This window comes from Parambassis ranga, chromosome 21 (assembly GCF_900634625.1).
Source record: "Parambassis ranga chromosome 21, fParRan2.1, whole genome shotgun sequence".
Lineage (NCBI taxonomy): Eukaryota > Metazoa > Chordata > Actinopteri > Ambassidae > Parambassis > Parambassis ranga.
In genome coordinates this window covers 21612874-21630529 of record NC_041041.1, presented here as the reverse complement: position 1 = coordinate 21630529, position 17656 = coordinate 21612874, and the positions used below count along the sequence as shown (strand labels likewise).

General features: G+C 40.9%; 1 protein-coding gene across 1 annotated transcript in view; it reads left to right on the top strand.

Annotated features, from left to right (window-relative positions):
* The window catches only part of epha6 (eph receptor A6), a 163601-nt gene that overhangs the window by 33170 nt on the left and 112775 nt on the right, over window positions 1–17656 (top strand). The window contains exon 3 of the mRNA XM_028393127.1: window positions 13370–14033. Coding sequence (XP_028248928.1) covers window positions 13370–14033 — 664 coding nt within the window. The remainder of the gene's footprint in view (window positions 1–13369; window positions 14034–17656) is intronic.

The window sequence follows — 17656 nt, the reverse complement described above, 5'->3', positions numbered from 1 at the left end:
ATCTCACATCAGTCAGAGGGTGCTGAGCCACACATTGACATTCCAGACTGCCTGCCTGTCTCTCTGGCAAAAATAGATATGTAAAACGACAAGCTCTTTTCCCCCATTTTCCCACACATAGTTTGTCTGAGCTGGGAAGAGGGAAAAAAAAAGAAGAAAGGTCTCTGGTCTGTGTCAGCTCCGATGCGAAACACTCAGAGTGTGGGGAGGGGAGTTAACATACTGCCATTTAGACAAATAAGATAAAGGAGGTTAAATAGAAACTAGGTTCATACACTTAACCGAGATAGCAGATAGCTTTTACAGATGCCTGTTTTTGTGTTTTTTGGAGAAATTAAACTGCTGATGAAGGATTATTTTGCCATCAGTTGAAGCCGTTCATATTAAGATATTCCACTTGCCCCTTGGCACTATGAGCATATCCTCCTTATGCATTTTCTCCCTCCTGCAGCTAACAAAGCCAACTGCATGGTGCCTCAGTGTGCGCTTTCAAAGGGCATGCCTGATGTTGTGCAGTCGAAGCTGTGTCAGTTTTCCCTTACACCATGCTCCACCGTGCCGTGCAGGCTTTGCGCTTTCACACAGTTTGGAGCTGTGATCAGCTCAACTGCTGGCTCATAGACGCTACAAAATGCTAAAGCGTTCTGCCTCTGTGCCTTTCACACAGACCTGTGTGCAACATTAAATGTGCAACAGTTCTATATTGAACAGATGCACATACTGGCATGCTGTCAGAGGTGGACCCAGTGCAGTGCTGCCAGACGGGAAATGTTAAATTATCATACAAGTGGCTTAACATTATTGAAAAAAATATATGAGCATCCCATTTGTTACTGCTGACTTCAAAAACAATATTATTATTGTATTTTTCTTTGACATTTAGGCATTTGATCACTTGGAAGAAAGTCCCACCCAAATAAAAATCTCTAATGAATATGTCAGGTGAGAATATGTGTAAACCAGTGTTAATTTTGGCAGCAATTTCTGATTTAGTTTTTATTTTAGTCTTGTGACTAAAATGTCATTTGATTTTAGTCACATTTTAGTCATCAACATTTTTTAACTTTTAGTCTAGTTTTAGTCGACTAAATATCATTGAATTTTAGACTAAATCCACAGCAGGTTTAGTCAACTAAAATTCTATGATATATATTTTTTCATGAAATAATTAAGGTTTGAAGTGCAATAAAAACAGGCACAGCTTTAACTTGTGTTATTTGAAACAAACACCTCTTTATTTAATTGCTATTACCTTTTCACGAAAGAACCAATGAACAGTGAGCTGTTCAAGAAAGTCATGACCTTCTTCATGAATACTCCATAACTACAGAGAAACACTCTGTTTTACATGCTGTAAAACCATCAGCAGCGGTGTCTTCATTTATAGATTTTGTCATGTGTAGGAACGGAAGTTAAGGTGACTCCTCTGCAAATGTCGCTTCAGTTTGTTGTGTTTTTACCGCTGATAGTCGCTCCACATGGTTTGCAAACCGTCTTGTTTGTCTTGACATCAAACGTGTCCATGTGTCTGTTCTTCTCCTGTGTTGTGTTACCATGCATTCTTCCAGCATCGCGGGGTAATGTCCTTACGCAGAGAGATTACTTCTGATTGGCTCTCTGCCACCGGCTCCTGATTCGTCCCTCCCTTCCACAAACAAAATTTGCTCTGATTGGATCTCGTCTCCATCAATAATTTCGTCTCGTTTTTATTCGTTGACAAAAGTGTCAATACATTTTGTCTTCGTTTTTGGCACCGTGGGTTAGTTTCTATTTAGTTATCATCTCATTTTTATCAGCAAAAAAAGGTCGTTAACGAAAATGATTCATCAACAAAATTAACACTGGTGTAAACACAATCAGGAAATGCACAGATGAGACCATGTAGCACTAGACTAAATGTCAGCAAATGATGAAATTATTGTACATTATGTGGTATATTTATGGAACTTGTAATCATACATTGTACTGAGGGGGTACAAATCTAATAGTTATCTCCCATCTGGCAACACTGACCCAGCATTATATCTTCACCAAAGAATGCCACATTTGGCTGATAATAGCCAGATATGACAGATGGTGGCTTTTACCATCACCACACCATATGGATGTACTGCCCGACATCAACCAATACAGCCACAAAAGTCTGTGTTAGGGTGCAGGTTTGGGATGGAGGTGGAGTTCAGATAGGAGTCTGGCATTCAAGTCCCTCTGACGCTGCAAGCTGTTTTGTTGTCCGTTAACTTTGTGTTTGGATTCGACATAAAATTGACATTAAAAATGGTGTAAATAGTTAGTTAAAGCATTAAAGACATTTTTTGCCATTTTTGACAGCCGTTGCAGACTTTTTGCAAGTCTGCAAAAAAGAAGATGAACACAAGTAACTTTTTTTTTGTTTTGATTAGTGGTCATACACTCTCTCTGTGACTCAGTATGTAAGGCATTTCCACATCACTGATGATTTTGGACAATAATAGCCAAAACTGTATGCTGGAATGTGACCAGATACAGCAGATCATCTTGGTATTACTGACTAACTGGGACTAATCTCTTTCAGCCATACTTACTAGGATGACTGTGACATTTCAGCTGTATAGGGGTGTGTCACAATCAATGCTGTCTTTTCTTAAAGGACACATTTGACATCTTTTTGACTTTAATAAACAAAGCCTGTCAATATATAAATTAGCTTTTTCAATGGAATCAAAGGTTAAAGGTAAAACTTTGCATCCATTAGTGCCAGCCTTGATTGATTTAATACAGCAGCATGAAGAGTGATCTATGGCTAGAGCAGCTACATGATAGATTGAGACCTCCTCCAGAGGCCATAACTGTAATAGATATTATACTGCGCTAAATGACATAAATGCATTACCGCAACAGCTAGTGGTAAATTAAATATAAGACACTACCATAAGCAGTTGGATATTGGAGTCAAATATGGTGAACATACAAGTCTGCTGCTTAGGCCATCTGCTGGTATTATGTGTAATGACACTATTATTTTATTACTTTTCCTTATATTTATCATCATCCTGTCTTTTTAAGTAAAATGTATATGTTTCACAAGGTAAAATCATTGTGTGTACATGAGCTGCATTATGTGAGAATCAATAAAATATTGATGGATGGCTCCAATCAATGCAGTGTGTAGTGTAGTCACACAGCCTCTTTCTAAAGGATGTTTCAAATACTGGCACTTTAATACATAGAGATGTGAAACTGCTACTCTTTCTTTCTTGCCCTCAGTGCCTCAGCACACCACTTTGTTGTTTATCTCAAACAAGTGCATACAGGCATACTCTGAGGAGATTGTCCACAGTGTCACAAAACGTGAAAACGTGCAATAACCTAAGCTGCATACTTCAGGAGGTGAGCTGTTGTGTTTGCTTGCTGTTGTAATAGTTTATTCAGCTTTATTTTACCTTCAGGAAATATTGCTTGTCCAAACATTGTTGCTAAATCAAAACCTGGATTCTAAAAAGGTCTAGCCAGCCAGGGTCGGCCTTTGCTGAGTCCAGTGCTTTTTTTTTTTTTTCAATAACGTGTCTCCTGGCTGCCCAGAGTTGGTCTCCATGACTAAATTATTATTGTGTCACTGTCTGTCTAAAGAAGAAATCTGTCCTGTGGGGAAGCAGGGAATTTATTCAACAGTGTTAAACCTGCAATAAAATGTGCCTCAGGGGAAGCACTTAACAGAATTTTATTAGTTCTGCTCTCACTGGTTGTCGTTCATTTTCACTCTTATAAACAATGACAGAGTACTTTCTAGAGGAATCACTTAATCTGTGTCACTTACATGTGACTTTAAAATGGATTCATCTAAAAGCTCGACCTTTAAACATCAGTCCAACATCAACAGTCTTTAAAATGTTATACAATTTGAAGTCTATCTTCTATGCCCTTAGCCATCTTTAGATCTTGGATGGCTGAGGCCATGACCAACAGAGGTGTCACTCTGCAAGAGCACCATGTGGATGACAGATGGGTGTGCTGGCTCCACCCAACTGGCTACCCATCCACTGTGATGGATGCAGGAATGAGAGGAGCACAGGTCTTTGGATTTTATTTGCTCACCGCTGTTCACTTGCTCCTATTGATTTGTGGATGTTCTGTTGACAGGCAATGGGATACAGTGTGTGTATGTGAGTGTGAAAGAGTAATGTGAATCTTACTTGGTTTTAACTGAGAAACCACTCCCTAAAAAATACTTTCAAACAAACAGATGTAAGGGACTAACTTGATCAGAATGAATCCAACTTACAAATCAGCAGAATGCTGCATTAAAGTTTGAGTCATAGCTTCAGGCTTTGTTTTGGTGTTTTGAAATCTTTGTGGTTGTTTTTTGTGGCAGGTAGCCTATGCTTTAATGTGTGACAAGCACATAAAACAAATTTGTAGCTTTAACTGGAACACTGGGCTGTCAATTCATTGTAAGTGGCTTAGTACTATCTGGGAATATGATACTAAATTTTAAACAAGATTTAAAGATAAAGTCAGAGGAGACGGACAGAATTTCATGATTTTTATCAAAAAAAGAAGGTTAATTCCATTAACACTGTGGAAGAGATTTCAACATTTGGTCATTAATATATCCCCCAGATACGACACATGATTGCATTAATGCTAGCAGAAATATGAACATGTTTCCCCGCATTGGACACTCTGCTAACAGAGCATATGAATGTACTGCCAATATCATCTGAACATGAGACCAATACAGCCGCTACGAGGCGGGGAAGGATTGGAGGATGTTTGTGTTACAGGCAGCATGGGGGACCTTCTGGGGTTCAGGTCCCCCTGACACTGCCAGGTGTTTAGGCATTTAAAAACAGGATAAGGGGTTAGGATGTTGTGGGGCTGTCTTGGCTGACACGCCTCTGCAACATCGCGTGGCAATCGGGGGCAGTGCCGCTGGACTGGCAGACCGGGGTGGTGGTCCCTCTTTTTAAAAAGGGGGACCGGAGGGTGTGCTCCAACTACAGGGGGATCACACTCTCAGCCTCCCTGGGAAAGTCTATGCCAGGGTACTGGAGAGGAGAATTAGGCCTGTAGTCGAACCTCGGATTCAGGAGGAGCAATGTGGTTTTCGTCCTGGCCGCGGAACGCTGGACCAGCTCTATACCCTCCGCAGGGTGCTGGAGGGTTCATGGGAGTTCGCCCAACCAGTCCACATGTGTTTTGTGGACTTGGAGAAGGCGTTCGACCGTGTCCCTCGCGGCATCTTGTGGGAGGTGCTCTGGGAGTATGGGGTCCGTGGCCCTCCGCTGAGGGCTGTTAGGTCCCTGTATGACCGGAGCAGGAGTTTGGTTCGCATTGCCGGCAGTAAGTCAGACCTGTTCCCAGTGCATGTTGGACTCCGGCAGGGCTGCCCTTTGTCACCGGTTCTGTTTTTAATTTTTATGGACAGAATTTCTAGGCGCAGCGAGGGACCGGAGGGGATCTGGTTCGGGAACCATAGGATTTCATCTCTGCTTTTTGCAGATGATGTTGTCCTGTTGGCTTCATCGAGCCGGAACTTCAGTATGCACTGGGACGGTTTGCAGCTGAGTGTGAAGCGGCTGGGATGAGAATCCAAGTCTGAGGCCATGGTTCTCGACCGGAAAAAGGTAGTTTGTCCTCTCTGGGTGGGAGGAGAGCTCCTGCCCCAAGTGGAGGAGTTTGTGTATCTCGGTGTCTCGTTCACGAGTGAGCGGAAAATGGAGCGGGAGATTGACAGACGGATCGGTGCAGCTTCCACAGTAATGCGGTCGCTGTACCGGTCTGTTGTGGTGAAGAAGGAGCTGAGCCGGAAGGCGAAGCTCTCGATTTACCGGTCAATCTACGTCCCTACCCTCACCTATGGTCATGAGCTTTGGGTAGTGACCGAAAGAATGAGATCGCGAATACAGGCGGCCGAAATGAGTTTCCTTCGAAGGGTGGCTGGGCGCTCCCTTAGAGATAGGGTGAGAAGCTCAGTTACCCGAGAGGAGCTCGGAGTAGAGCCGCTGCTCCTCCACATCGAGAGGAGCCAGCTGAGGTGGCTCGGGCATCTGGTTCGGATGCCTTCTGGACGCCTACCTGGGGAGGTGTTCCGGGCATGTCCCACTGGGAGGAGGCCCCGGGGAAGACCCAGGACGCGGTGGAGAGACTATGTCCCTCGGCTGGCCTGGGAACGCCTCGGGATTCCCCCAGAGGAGCTGGAGGAAGTGTCTGGTGAGAGGGAAGTCTGGGTGTCCCTGCTTAGACTGCTGCCCCCGCGACCCGGCCCCGGATAAGCGGTTGAAGATGGATGGATGGATGGATGGATGGGTTAGGTTAAAAGTGATGATTAATCCTTTTACATGAAAATCCCTTCTGTTCCTGCCCTCATGAACACATAGAGATGTGGTCTGTTTTCTTTATTGGCTATAGACAACTATGATTATACTGTAGAAAGCTAAGCCTGGTTTGAGGCTTCGGGATGCTCTGACCATCGATAGCTATGTTGGCTGCGTCACAGTCTGCCAAAAGTCCAAATGAAGACAAAAGGGGAGCAAGAGTGGAGCTAAGGCAGGCAGGCGATCGCGGAAGCAGGAAACTCGTTCTGTGATACGGCAACCGCCTGTCACTCAATAATTGACAGGTGGTAATTATGCATAATTTTAAGCCTGAATATAATTAAAACAAATGAGCTACAAAATAATTCACCCCCTGTACAGTTGAAACTACAAGGGAATTTATTTAATAATTGAGACCAGAATCGTTTTTTTGGACCAAGCTGTAAATATGTTTATTTCTGCTGTGAAGTTAGCCATTTTAACATGGTAATCTGTGGGGATTGACTTGCTTTTGGAGCTAGCCCCCTGTGATTGTGGTGTGAACTGCAACTTTTCACATTTCTACATTGGCTTCAAGTCTGAGCCATGTAGGAAATAAGCAGGTGAACTACCTCTTATAGTGTCAGAGAAATATGTGCAACTTGCTTCTGAGCCTGTGGGCTAAGCAGAGTGACAGAAAAATCATCAATTCTCATCTAATTGCAGTGCTATTTATAGCATCACCTTATAGTTAGCTCATGCTAACTCCTGGTGTGACATAACCTCTGTGAGGTGTGAAAAAGGTCTTTCCAAGCTTTGCAGGATATCTAATGAGGCCTCTATAGCATGTCCTCCATAGCACCTTTATTTGTGTCTGCCTTTCTGACAACAATATAATGATAATTCATTATTACACTTAAATACTTAGTAAACAATAGGTCTAATTATAGATCTATAGATCTATACTTGTAAAGAATGAGAATCTATGAGGGCATCAACACTTTCTTAGTTTGTGCCACCTATAAAATAGTGGTAAAAAGCAGCTTATTCCAGATAATATCCTTTAAAAAGTCAATCTCAAAGACAAATGTTCAGGCAATACTGAATTTAAAGCTTTCAGTCTCCACATAGAGAGGCACTGAAATGAAGGAAAAGACAGTCATGATCACCATACACCGCAAAGTAAGCACTGTCATTATTAAATATGTAGGGATAATAAATCTCCCACCACCACCGCTACATGGAAAAAAAATATTGCATCTCTTTCACTTTTCTGCCGTGCAACTATAAAAGATTTTCTGACATGTTCTGTATTGTTATGCAGGTTTTTGTTCAGTGTCAAGTCCTGCCAATACTCGGCACAGCCTTAGTAATTTAATTGGAAATCCTGAAGTACACTGTGAAAATCTATTTCCATAATTCTCCAATCAAAGTATTGATTTACTTGTTGACACTCAGTTAAACACAGTGGCTCGACCAAGGTTGCCAGATATTGATGGAGGCCCCCACATTAAGCTGCACTTGTCCCTAATGAGCCCTCTATAGACCAACTTCTGATACACACACACAAATTAGGATTGGGGCTTTTTTTTGGTAGTGCAGATGACTTGCCTGTGCACTACAAATGGGGACACTGTGAGTGAGTGAGTGAGTGAGTGAGTGAGTGAGCGAGCGGGTGGGTGAGTAAGCGTGTGAGACTGTGTTAATGAGGTGCTTTGTAAAACTTATCTTATTAAAATCAGTAAGGCTGGTGGGTGGATGTTGGATGGTTTTATGCACTTTTTATTTTAATTTAATAATTTACAGCCTGTGATTAATTAATATTCATAAGTTGTAAATATTCTCAAGGTGCATATTAAATTTTTAATTTGCACCTAATTTTTTCTTTACTTTTCAAACTCAGTTTTTATTTGCCATTTTTCCTTTCTCGTAATGTTGAAGAAGTTTTAAAAAGATGAAGCAAAGACTCTTCATCCATCTCCTTAATGTGTGTGTACTGTATGCCTGTGCAAGTGTGTGTGTGTGTATGTGTGTCTGTGTGTGAGGATTTTCATCCGTCACTGAGGGAGGCTCCAGGATTGAATAAAAATATATCAATCTAGTGGCAGTGGCAACACACAGACCGAGGAAAGTGTGTGTAGAGAACAAACATGGTACCAGGTAGATAAGACAAGCAGGAGGCGCAGTGTGCTCCCTGAAACCTGTCATCAACATAATCAAATCAGATGTCTATTTCAGCATTACTTCTTAGAAGTTTAATGGGTTTTTTTTGTATAAACACAATATTGGTAAACACACTTCCCCTCCTTTGTGCTTCCACTCTTTATACATCTCCATAGACCAGATGAGAACACACCTACTCCCAACTCCACTGACACAGTAAGTGTGGAGCATGTAAGCAGCCAAATTAAGGCTTGCTCTCCGTGAAGCAGGCGAGGTAATAGGCATTTTATTATAACTTTTCAATATTTTTGTCAGATTTAAATTAGTCTGCTGAGGCCTAGATGACTGTTTGTGATTTGACTGTATCTGTTTATGCATTGTTTGAGTCCCTCAGGACATTTGGAATGACATGAAAACTCAACAACACTTTTTTAGACTGTTTATATTCCAGATAATAAAGTGCTTAAACTTCAGTAGCTTAAGAATAAACTTACTTGTTCATACTCATATAAAAGCATTATACAATACAGATGTACTTCATGATTATGCATATTCGTAGTCAGGACAGTGGGTGTTTTCTTTCAGTTGTCAGTTACACATGCATAGACACTGTCTCTTGATACTGATGTAACAGCTGCTTGTTTTACCTCCAGTGGCCACTTAACTCCCACTCACAAGAAGTGCAGTAGCCATGATAAGTGCACAAACAAAAATCTCCTTACTCTCTTGCTGACTTTCTACGGTGAGTGTAGTACACCACGGACACATAATGAATGTATGATCAGGTGTGTCAGCCAAATATGCAAAAGAAATTAATTTTGCCTGCCAGTCTAATAGTGAACCTTTTAAAGCACTGATCTTTACCCCTGCCCCGCTGTCAGTAATGTAATTATTAATGCTTTCATAATAGGTCATAACACACTGTCATTCACACAGAGGGACATTTGACTTTTAAATTGTGTCTCATTCCTTTTTTTTTCTTTACTACCCCACACCCTCTACGTGTTAGGATCACTAAATGTTTCATTTCAGTTGTAGATGTGTGGGTTTTGACAGCACAGTTAAAAGTGCAGGTCTCAATAGGGCTCAGGGTTTCACAGTGCTAATAAAAAAAGCTTACCCCTGGGTTAGTAAAATAACTGACTCTTTTTTGCAAAAGTGAGAGAGCTGGAAAATAAAGACCTTGGACTCGGCCGGCACGTGTCCAAACAAGGTTTTGCTTAAAATCTCACACACTTAAAGAAGTTAGTCCACACTGAGATTGCAAGTAATCACACAATCAAGTAGAGTCACAGAAAATAGCTTTTATTTTAAAGCCGTTTCAGTGGAAAGTCATTTTTGACCTTCCTGAATTCCCAGCTTTGTAAATGCTGTGAAATGTGACTTATTTTAAAGTGCTGCCAGCACACAGCAGCTTGATATTATCAGCTAAACGACAAGCTGTGAAAGTCTTGGAGGCCTTTAGATCAGCTGTGAGTGGTGTTTAGTTGGGGATTCAGGCAGCAATGTGTCCCTTCTTACAGTGAATTGTTTTACCCCTTTGAGACAAATCACTCTGATACTGCTGCTTCAATCCTGCTGTCACTAGACACTGTTTTATCTCACATTGGCCTTAAAGCTCATCTCATTGCCTCTTAACTTCAGTAATTCCTCCTGTATCTTCTGATGAAAAGACCACCAAACACCCACTATTTTTCTTCCTCTCTTTCTTTTCCCCTATCTGCCTCATGTCATTTAATACCTTTATATGAAAGAATGCACTTCAACAGGAGCGATGCTTGAATGTTATACCCTGATATTGGCTCTAACCCGTATTCCCTTCAGAACAGAAAAAAAACCTTGATACATTATGAAACGTGTTTTGGTCTGAGTTACTTAGGGCGATGTCTGACCTTGCTGTCTGCAGGTGTGTGTGTGGAAGGACTTGCTACAGTTCTCATCTTTGGTGTTATAAACTTACTGTAGTTGCTCAGTAGAGAAACAGTCAGTGATCTATGATAGCCACACTGCCCTTTAGCAAAGAAATAGTTCAACATGAACACTAAACTTCAATAGTTCTCCTGATTCTCACCATAGTGTCTTAAGATGTTAAACACTTCTTGACAAATGCACAGAAAAACAATATTGGTGAGACCTATCATGTACTTGACACCACAAATGCAGTTACACAATATGCCTAACCTTTATTATTATCACTGACCATGCATTTGTCTTCACAGACATTCTTGTACTTGTTTCCATACATTTCCATGATGACCTTTTTCAATTCCAAAGGCTGCAATGTCAAACATTTTCTTTTTAAACTAAGACACAATATTTTTATATTCTTTTTTTTCTTTCAGTAACTCTCTAAAGATGTAGCTGCTTTTACCATTGTTAAAAGAACGTTTTTGAGCTTGAGGGTGCTGATACATCTTTCCTCCCACAAACACCTCCGCAGGTCAACAGCTGACTGCTCAAATCAGATTGAAAAAAGCCCAAAGGGTGGGTTGAATCAGCACGATTAAACACTGAAGCAAGGCCAGGCCAAAGCTGAGAATATGTGTAGCTATTGAATGCAAGTGACAGAAAGAAAACCAGGAAGTACTGCTCCACATGGGGATCAATCTGTGGCACCCTGGGTTAGGTAAGTTCTGCACCTCTGTGGATCACTGCCCTCCACAAACCTCCAGCTCTTTTTAGAGCTGATAAAGATTTTGCCACCCACATCTAATAGGTCATTTAGAAGGATTACATTTGTCTGAGTCTATACAGTACATTGCTTTTTGGGGAATTGTTGCATATTACAGTCAAAAAAATCTTAGGCATCAGAGATTGGTGGTATCACCAGTAGTAGTGAGGCTTCTGTTGCTGAATACAAATGTAATCAAAACGATATGTGGATTTTAGGTGTGAATCTATACACAGTATTACGATATGGTTGCTCAAGAAAGGGCAACAAAACGTCCATATTTTAAACAAAGTTTAAAAAGTTGCATCTTGCTAAAATTCAAATCCACACATTAATGTGAAAAGTATATGATACATAATGTCAAAGACGTCTGTACGAGGGAGAGGACCTAATTGAAAAAGTACAAAAGGAGCAGAGAAAAGAAGAATCCAAAAACTCAGGCATGGGTCAAACACTAGAAGCCAACACACTAATCCAAAACACACACTAGAAACTAAAAATGGCACATAAGACGAACTGGCAGGGAGTAAAGGGAAACACACACATGAAGAACACTAGGGAGGGAGAGACAATGAGACACAGGTGAAACACATTAGGGAGGGAAAACACAGGCGCAAGAAAACACACACACAAAGGAACAGAGCCTTTCAAAATAAAAGAGAAAACAAGACCAAACCACAGGAAATACAAAACATAACTACAAACATGTTGGAACCCAAGAACAGAAATGAAAACTATGACATAATCTGTCATATATTTCCTTGGTTGCTTTGAACATATATTATTTTAGATTATTGCTTTTTGTTTTGTTTGTTTTCTTAAGCTATACACAGTGGTATATTTGACCACCTTTCCCAGCAGAATGTGTTGTGTCCCTGTGATGGGCAACATCACATCTAATCAAAATCAATTAGTTTGGCTGCAATGCTACAATTACCCCTTGAGGGAAGAGCAGATTAAAGCCTGTAGACTTTGGATGATTGAATTAGAACATGTTATTTAAAAGGATAATGAGTATGTGAAAGCAAACATTAGGCTTTGATTACTACTCTCATCAAGAGGTAATATTTAGCTAAGTAAAAAAAACAGCTGATTAAATGTGGGAGCTTATCAGGCAAATAGTATTGGTAAATTAACCAGTGGCTCTTTCACGACTCTCTGGATTGTGTTTGCCTATAAACAGACTGTTTTCCAGCCATTAATTAGATTGGGGATCTCTTCTCCCAGACCTGAGACTGGGAATGTGAAGTATGTGTGTGTGTGTATATTTGTGTGTGTGTGTGTGTGTGTGTGTGATAGAGTCTATTCGCTTTTATATACAGAATGATTGTTGCATGCATGTATTAGTTAAATAATAACCTTGTTCTTGGACTTCTGCATTAACCTCCCACAGCATCTCTCACATGTTTCTGTGAAAGGGGGGGGGGGTGCACACTGCCATCCAAAAGTGTCACAATGATGGACATGGACTTTATCTATTTATTTATTTATTTGTGTGGTTAAGTATAAGGTTCCCTGTATATGAATAAATAAAATAAACAAACAAATAACATAAACTAAAGATGAGGGTAAGTCTATGTTACACTTAGGGTTACATACATACAAATAGTTTGTCTAAAAATAGAGCGCACACACAGACACAGTGCTGCAACTCTGCAGCTTATGGAGGGTCCAATGCTGCCTTGTAAGTGAAGTGATTTGAGAGCCCTTTTTCCCAGGCAGGTAATTTGATTCTTGGAGGTCGATGTTAGTAGGTTTTGGGGTCATCCGTGTAGCCAGTCCCCACTCTAATAAAACCAGAGAGCTGTGCTGGACCAGGAGGCTAAAAACCCCCATTAACTCCTTTCCCATCAACATGGGGACCGGTAACCTAATGACCCTGCAAAGCTGCTTTGCTCCCTGATCATGTGACCTAAGAGCTGATGACTAGGCAGCCGGAGTCAGACATCATTCTGACTACCTCTAGACCTGAAGGAAGATAGAGAAAAACCGATTGTTAGTTTGTGAATGATTTCTTCTTTCCTGACAGTGGTAAGGTCTCAGGTCAGACAGGGTCTTAAGGGATATATCTCAGGAAATCGTTTGCTCTAAAAGATGCTTGCATATTCATGATGTGGTGATTACATTGGTAAAATACCCATGACACAGTGGGAAACCTGTTTCACTTATGTCAGGTCTGATTGTGAGCAGGATGTTTATTCTTGGATTTGTGGTTTTATACTTTATTTGCCTGTTCTTCTACTCCTTCTGATTATTTTAGTGGGATGCCATCACAGAGATGGACGAGCACAACCGACCTATTCATACCTTCCAGGTTTGCAATGTGATGGAGCCCAACCAGAACAACTGGCTTCGCTCCAACTGGATCTCCAGACAGGCGGCTCAGAAGATCTATGTGGAGCTTCGCTTCACTTTGCGCGACTGCAACTCTATCCCGTGGGTGTCTGGCACCTGCAAGGAGACCTTCAACCTCTTCTACCATGAGACAGACGAGGCTCACGGCGTCAAATTTAAGCCTGTGCAGTACACCAAAATCGACACCATCGCTGCTGATGAGAGCTTCACTCAGATGGATCTTGGAGATCGCATCCTTAAGCTCAACACGGAGGTGCGTGAAGTTGGACCCATGACTAAGAAGGGCTTTTATCTGGCATTCCAGGACATTGGTGCCTGCATTGCATTGGTGTCAGTCAGGGTTTACTATAAGAAATGTCCTTTCACACTGAGGAATCTGGCCTCGTTTCCTGACACAGTACCTCGGGTGGACTCTTCTTCACTGGTGGAGGTGAGGGGGGCATGTATTGACCATGCTGAAGAAAGAGACACACCAAAATTGTTCTGTGGAGCAGACGGAGACTGGTTGGTTCCCCTGGGAAGATGCGTCTGCAGTGTTGGGTATGAGGAGATTGATGGCTCTTGTATTGGTGAGTCAACCTTACTATTCTTTATCTTACTTTAGGCATCCATCAATCCTGAGAGAATTCTACCTAGTCATTCAGAACTGGGTAGAAAAAAATGTTGATGAACAAGGCCTTGGATCAAGGTTATGTGTTCTTTGCTACTTAAATGCTTTGGATAATGGAAAATACCAGCCTCTGACTTGTGTTATTTATTTGACGCTGTCTGGCTGGATTTGTTTTGTCATTATTGCTTGGGTGGGTCCTGAGCAGCCTCATATAAAGTGGTTGATTTACAACCTGAAAGTGAATATTACATTATTTTTTAGAACTATTTGCTGTGTGTGAATTGAGGTGAATTGCAGGGAGAGAATCTCTTGCATCCACTGCTCTCTTTTTTCATCCTGGAAAGACATTCAGTAAGATAGTGTACCCAGCAAGTGAATTCCTATCTATTGATATATATGGCAGAAGTATTCATGCATCCAGTTAGATAGATAAGCTAAATAAATAGATGAAATGACTGGTATTGTATCTGCGATGCTTTGTGTCATCTCATTTTAACAACACAGAGGTGGGACCAACTCAAGTAAATCTCAAGTCTTTGTCCTCAAGTCCTGAGTCAATATTGATAAGTCAGAGTCTAGTCCAAATTCCTAAACTTTAATTTGCGAGTCATTGCAAGCCCTTTTAACAACTGAGTACCGTAAAATTTAATAGCCCAGGCCTTAATTTGCCTAAATCGAAAAATTGTCCCTGCTTATATTTGGGACAGAAAAGCCATCCAGAACTAGCTGAACTAGCTGCCTAATCTATAATCGGAGCGGGCCTGTAAACGGGACCGGCGTCAGTTCGGGATTCGGCTATTATTTGAAGTTTTATGGTAATATTATATTAAATTTAAATGACAGATCATGTATACTTTTTAAATCTACGCTTATTTGTCAAGCATTTGATAAAACAAGCACAAATAAAGTCACAAAATGTACAAAACTGTGTAAAAGTCCAACTGAAACTGAAATTTGTAAAAGATGCTGACATTTCATTTCTATAGCTCTATGATAAGTATCACAATATCACGTCTAGTCTGGTATTTTAGGGCCCTCTTCTACAATGCATTTATAAAAGACTAAAGGTTTGTCGGTCATTTGTACACGACAAGGCCGTAATATGAAAACTCACTGTAACATCAACATATGCTCCTCATATTATCAATACCTTATCAGTGAGTTCATGTTAATTTTACTGTGTACTGCTTTAAATATTGGGACAGAATATATTTTGATGCTTTGGCTACTTTAAATTTGCCGAGACTGTGTGTTGATAATCAAAGTATGCACAGTAGGCTGCATCCTCTGCATGCATCTGTCTGTGTGTCTACATCATTCAGGTTGTGATGTGGGGGGGGCAGCAAGATGTGCTCTTTTTCCATTTTGCAGTAACATATGAACTGGATGGTACACATAACACGTCCATGCAGTAGCAATAAACTAATGTTAGCTGAGCATTAGCTTGCCAGCACTACTCAGAAGGTTGAAGCAACATCTTGCCAGCTGTAATTACAGATCTTTGAAATGTTGAACAAACTTGGAAGTTGTTGCGTCTCGGTGTAATCTTTGACTGGCATTGTCTGCATGCTGCATTTGTTGTTGACTACTTCAAACTCATTTTTGCAAAGCAAAATGTTGTTTGAGGATCCATAGCTCCTCCTGGATTTATTTGACTGACTGACTCCTGACAGCTCTCTCTGCTTTGAGTGAAATGAATTGATTAGTGCACACGTTTTAGATAACAACAAAAGTCTTTTATAATAGTGAGCATGTCCATTTATCCCTAAACCCCTATAGACTATGTACACACTCTCTCAGAGTGATGTGCTCTCAAGCATCAAAGTTTTTTTTTTTTTTTTTTTTTCAATTTTACCACCCCTCTTTATTTCTCCTCACCGCTCACCCTTCATTTTCCTTCTCTCACTCTATTATCACTAGCTGCAAACTCTCTGGAGATTAAGATGAGATAATGCTAGAGGTTTTGTGTGTTTAGCTAGCAGACAGCTTCACTGGTGCTGTTAAAAGCTGTGTGTGTGTGTGCTTGTACAGCTATCTTTGTGACGACCTCCTGTTAGACTGTTAAGACTTGGTTTTAGGGTAAAGGTTACTGATAGGTTTAGGCTAGAGTTAGAGTAAAGGGAATGCATTATGTCAAGGAATGTCCTCAAAAGGATAGCTGTAGAAGCTTGCATGTGTGTGTCTAAATTAACTCCATTGTCCTTTTTTCAGTTTTTACAAATGTAGATTTTTTGAATTAGCTGCACTGTATGTAATGGCCTTCTGTGGTAGCACAAATGCTATACAAAGGGTAAGGAATGAGAATGTGATGGACTCAGGTTGTATCCACGAGCCATACATGCAAATGTCAAGTGTTAATTTGGTTTTAGTGGCTTAATGCTGTCTTCCCAGGTGTTTGTTGTTTTACTTTTCCTGTGTATGGGGGAAATACAGATCATTGAGAGTATGTGTGTGTGTGTGAGAGAGAGAGAGAGAGTGTGTGTGTGTGTGAGATGCAGGTATGTTGTTGTGTATATCAGTAGCCCACCACCTGTTGTCCCGTTGAGGTTGTGACAGATGGCTCGGTAGCATTTTGATCCTCAGCTCTCTGATATGAGCTCTGGGTTATCGCTGGCAGCACCACACACTAGGGGGCTACCTTCAAGAAGGTCCAGTGCAACTTCTCTTCAAGGCCTGGTGTCAAGTCAACAGATTCACATGTCTATGGCATCTATCCCAGTAAATAGATAAATCTAGACGGTACCTTAAGTACTTAAAACTGCTAAAATATGTTGGCTAAGATGAAAATGGCACAATTCACTAAATAAATGCCTTAAATATACGGTTTATTATGAGAAGACACAGGTTACTGCTTCTGCATCCAGCTGTGAGATTTACATCAAGAAAATGAGAAATTTTTACCAGCATGAACAAGATGTACAACAAAGTAGAAGTATTAGCACAAATTGAATGGCAAAATGCATTTTTGTTCCCTTCCAAAAATGTCCCTTCAATCCAGCATGACAACAAACTGCAGCCTTGCTCTTCTGTGTGCTTTCAACACAGTCGCTGGTTTTCTCCCACCATCCAGAACCAGATGTCCTTGTACGGTTGATTACGATTCATCTTGTGACATAGGTCAGCAAGGCTTCCCAGGTGCACTTGCAGCTGCATCGCAATCAAAGAGGCCAGGGGTGAGAATGCAGCTGTGATTGAATCAGTCTATTCTAGAATGGTCCCGTCATTCATGCCTGTTCTGTTAATATTTCTATTCTTTACACTTGTATGATAATTGCATGACAGAATAAGTCAGAAAAAAACAGATGGCAAAATCAGTCTGATCATAAGAGACTTTAAGAAAGATTTACAGGCTTATTATTTATCTAAGAGATAAGGCACGCTGTGGTTCCCCCTGCTGTCTGCCCTGTGGCTTTTGGCTGTGCTGCATACATTAGATATATCATGTAACATATAAATGGCACTGTTAAGTTATTTACCTTGTTTTGTTTTTGGACTTTGATCAACATTCAAGAGGTAAAATGGGTTGTCATTTCTTAACTGTCAGACTGATGGCAGCCACATACCTGCAAGCCCAAATCATTA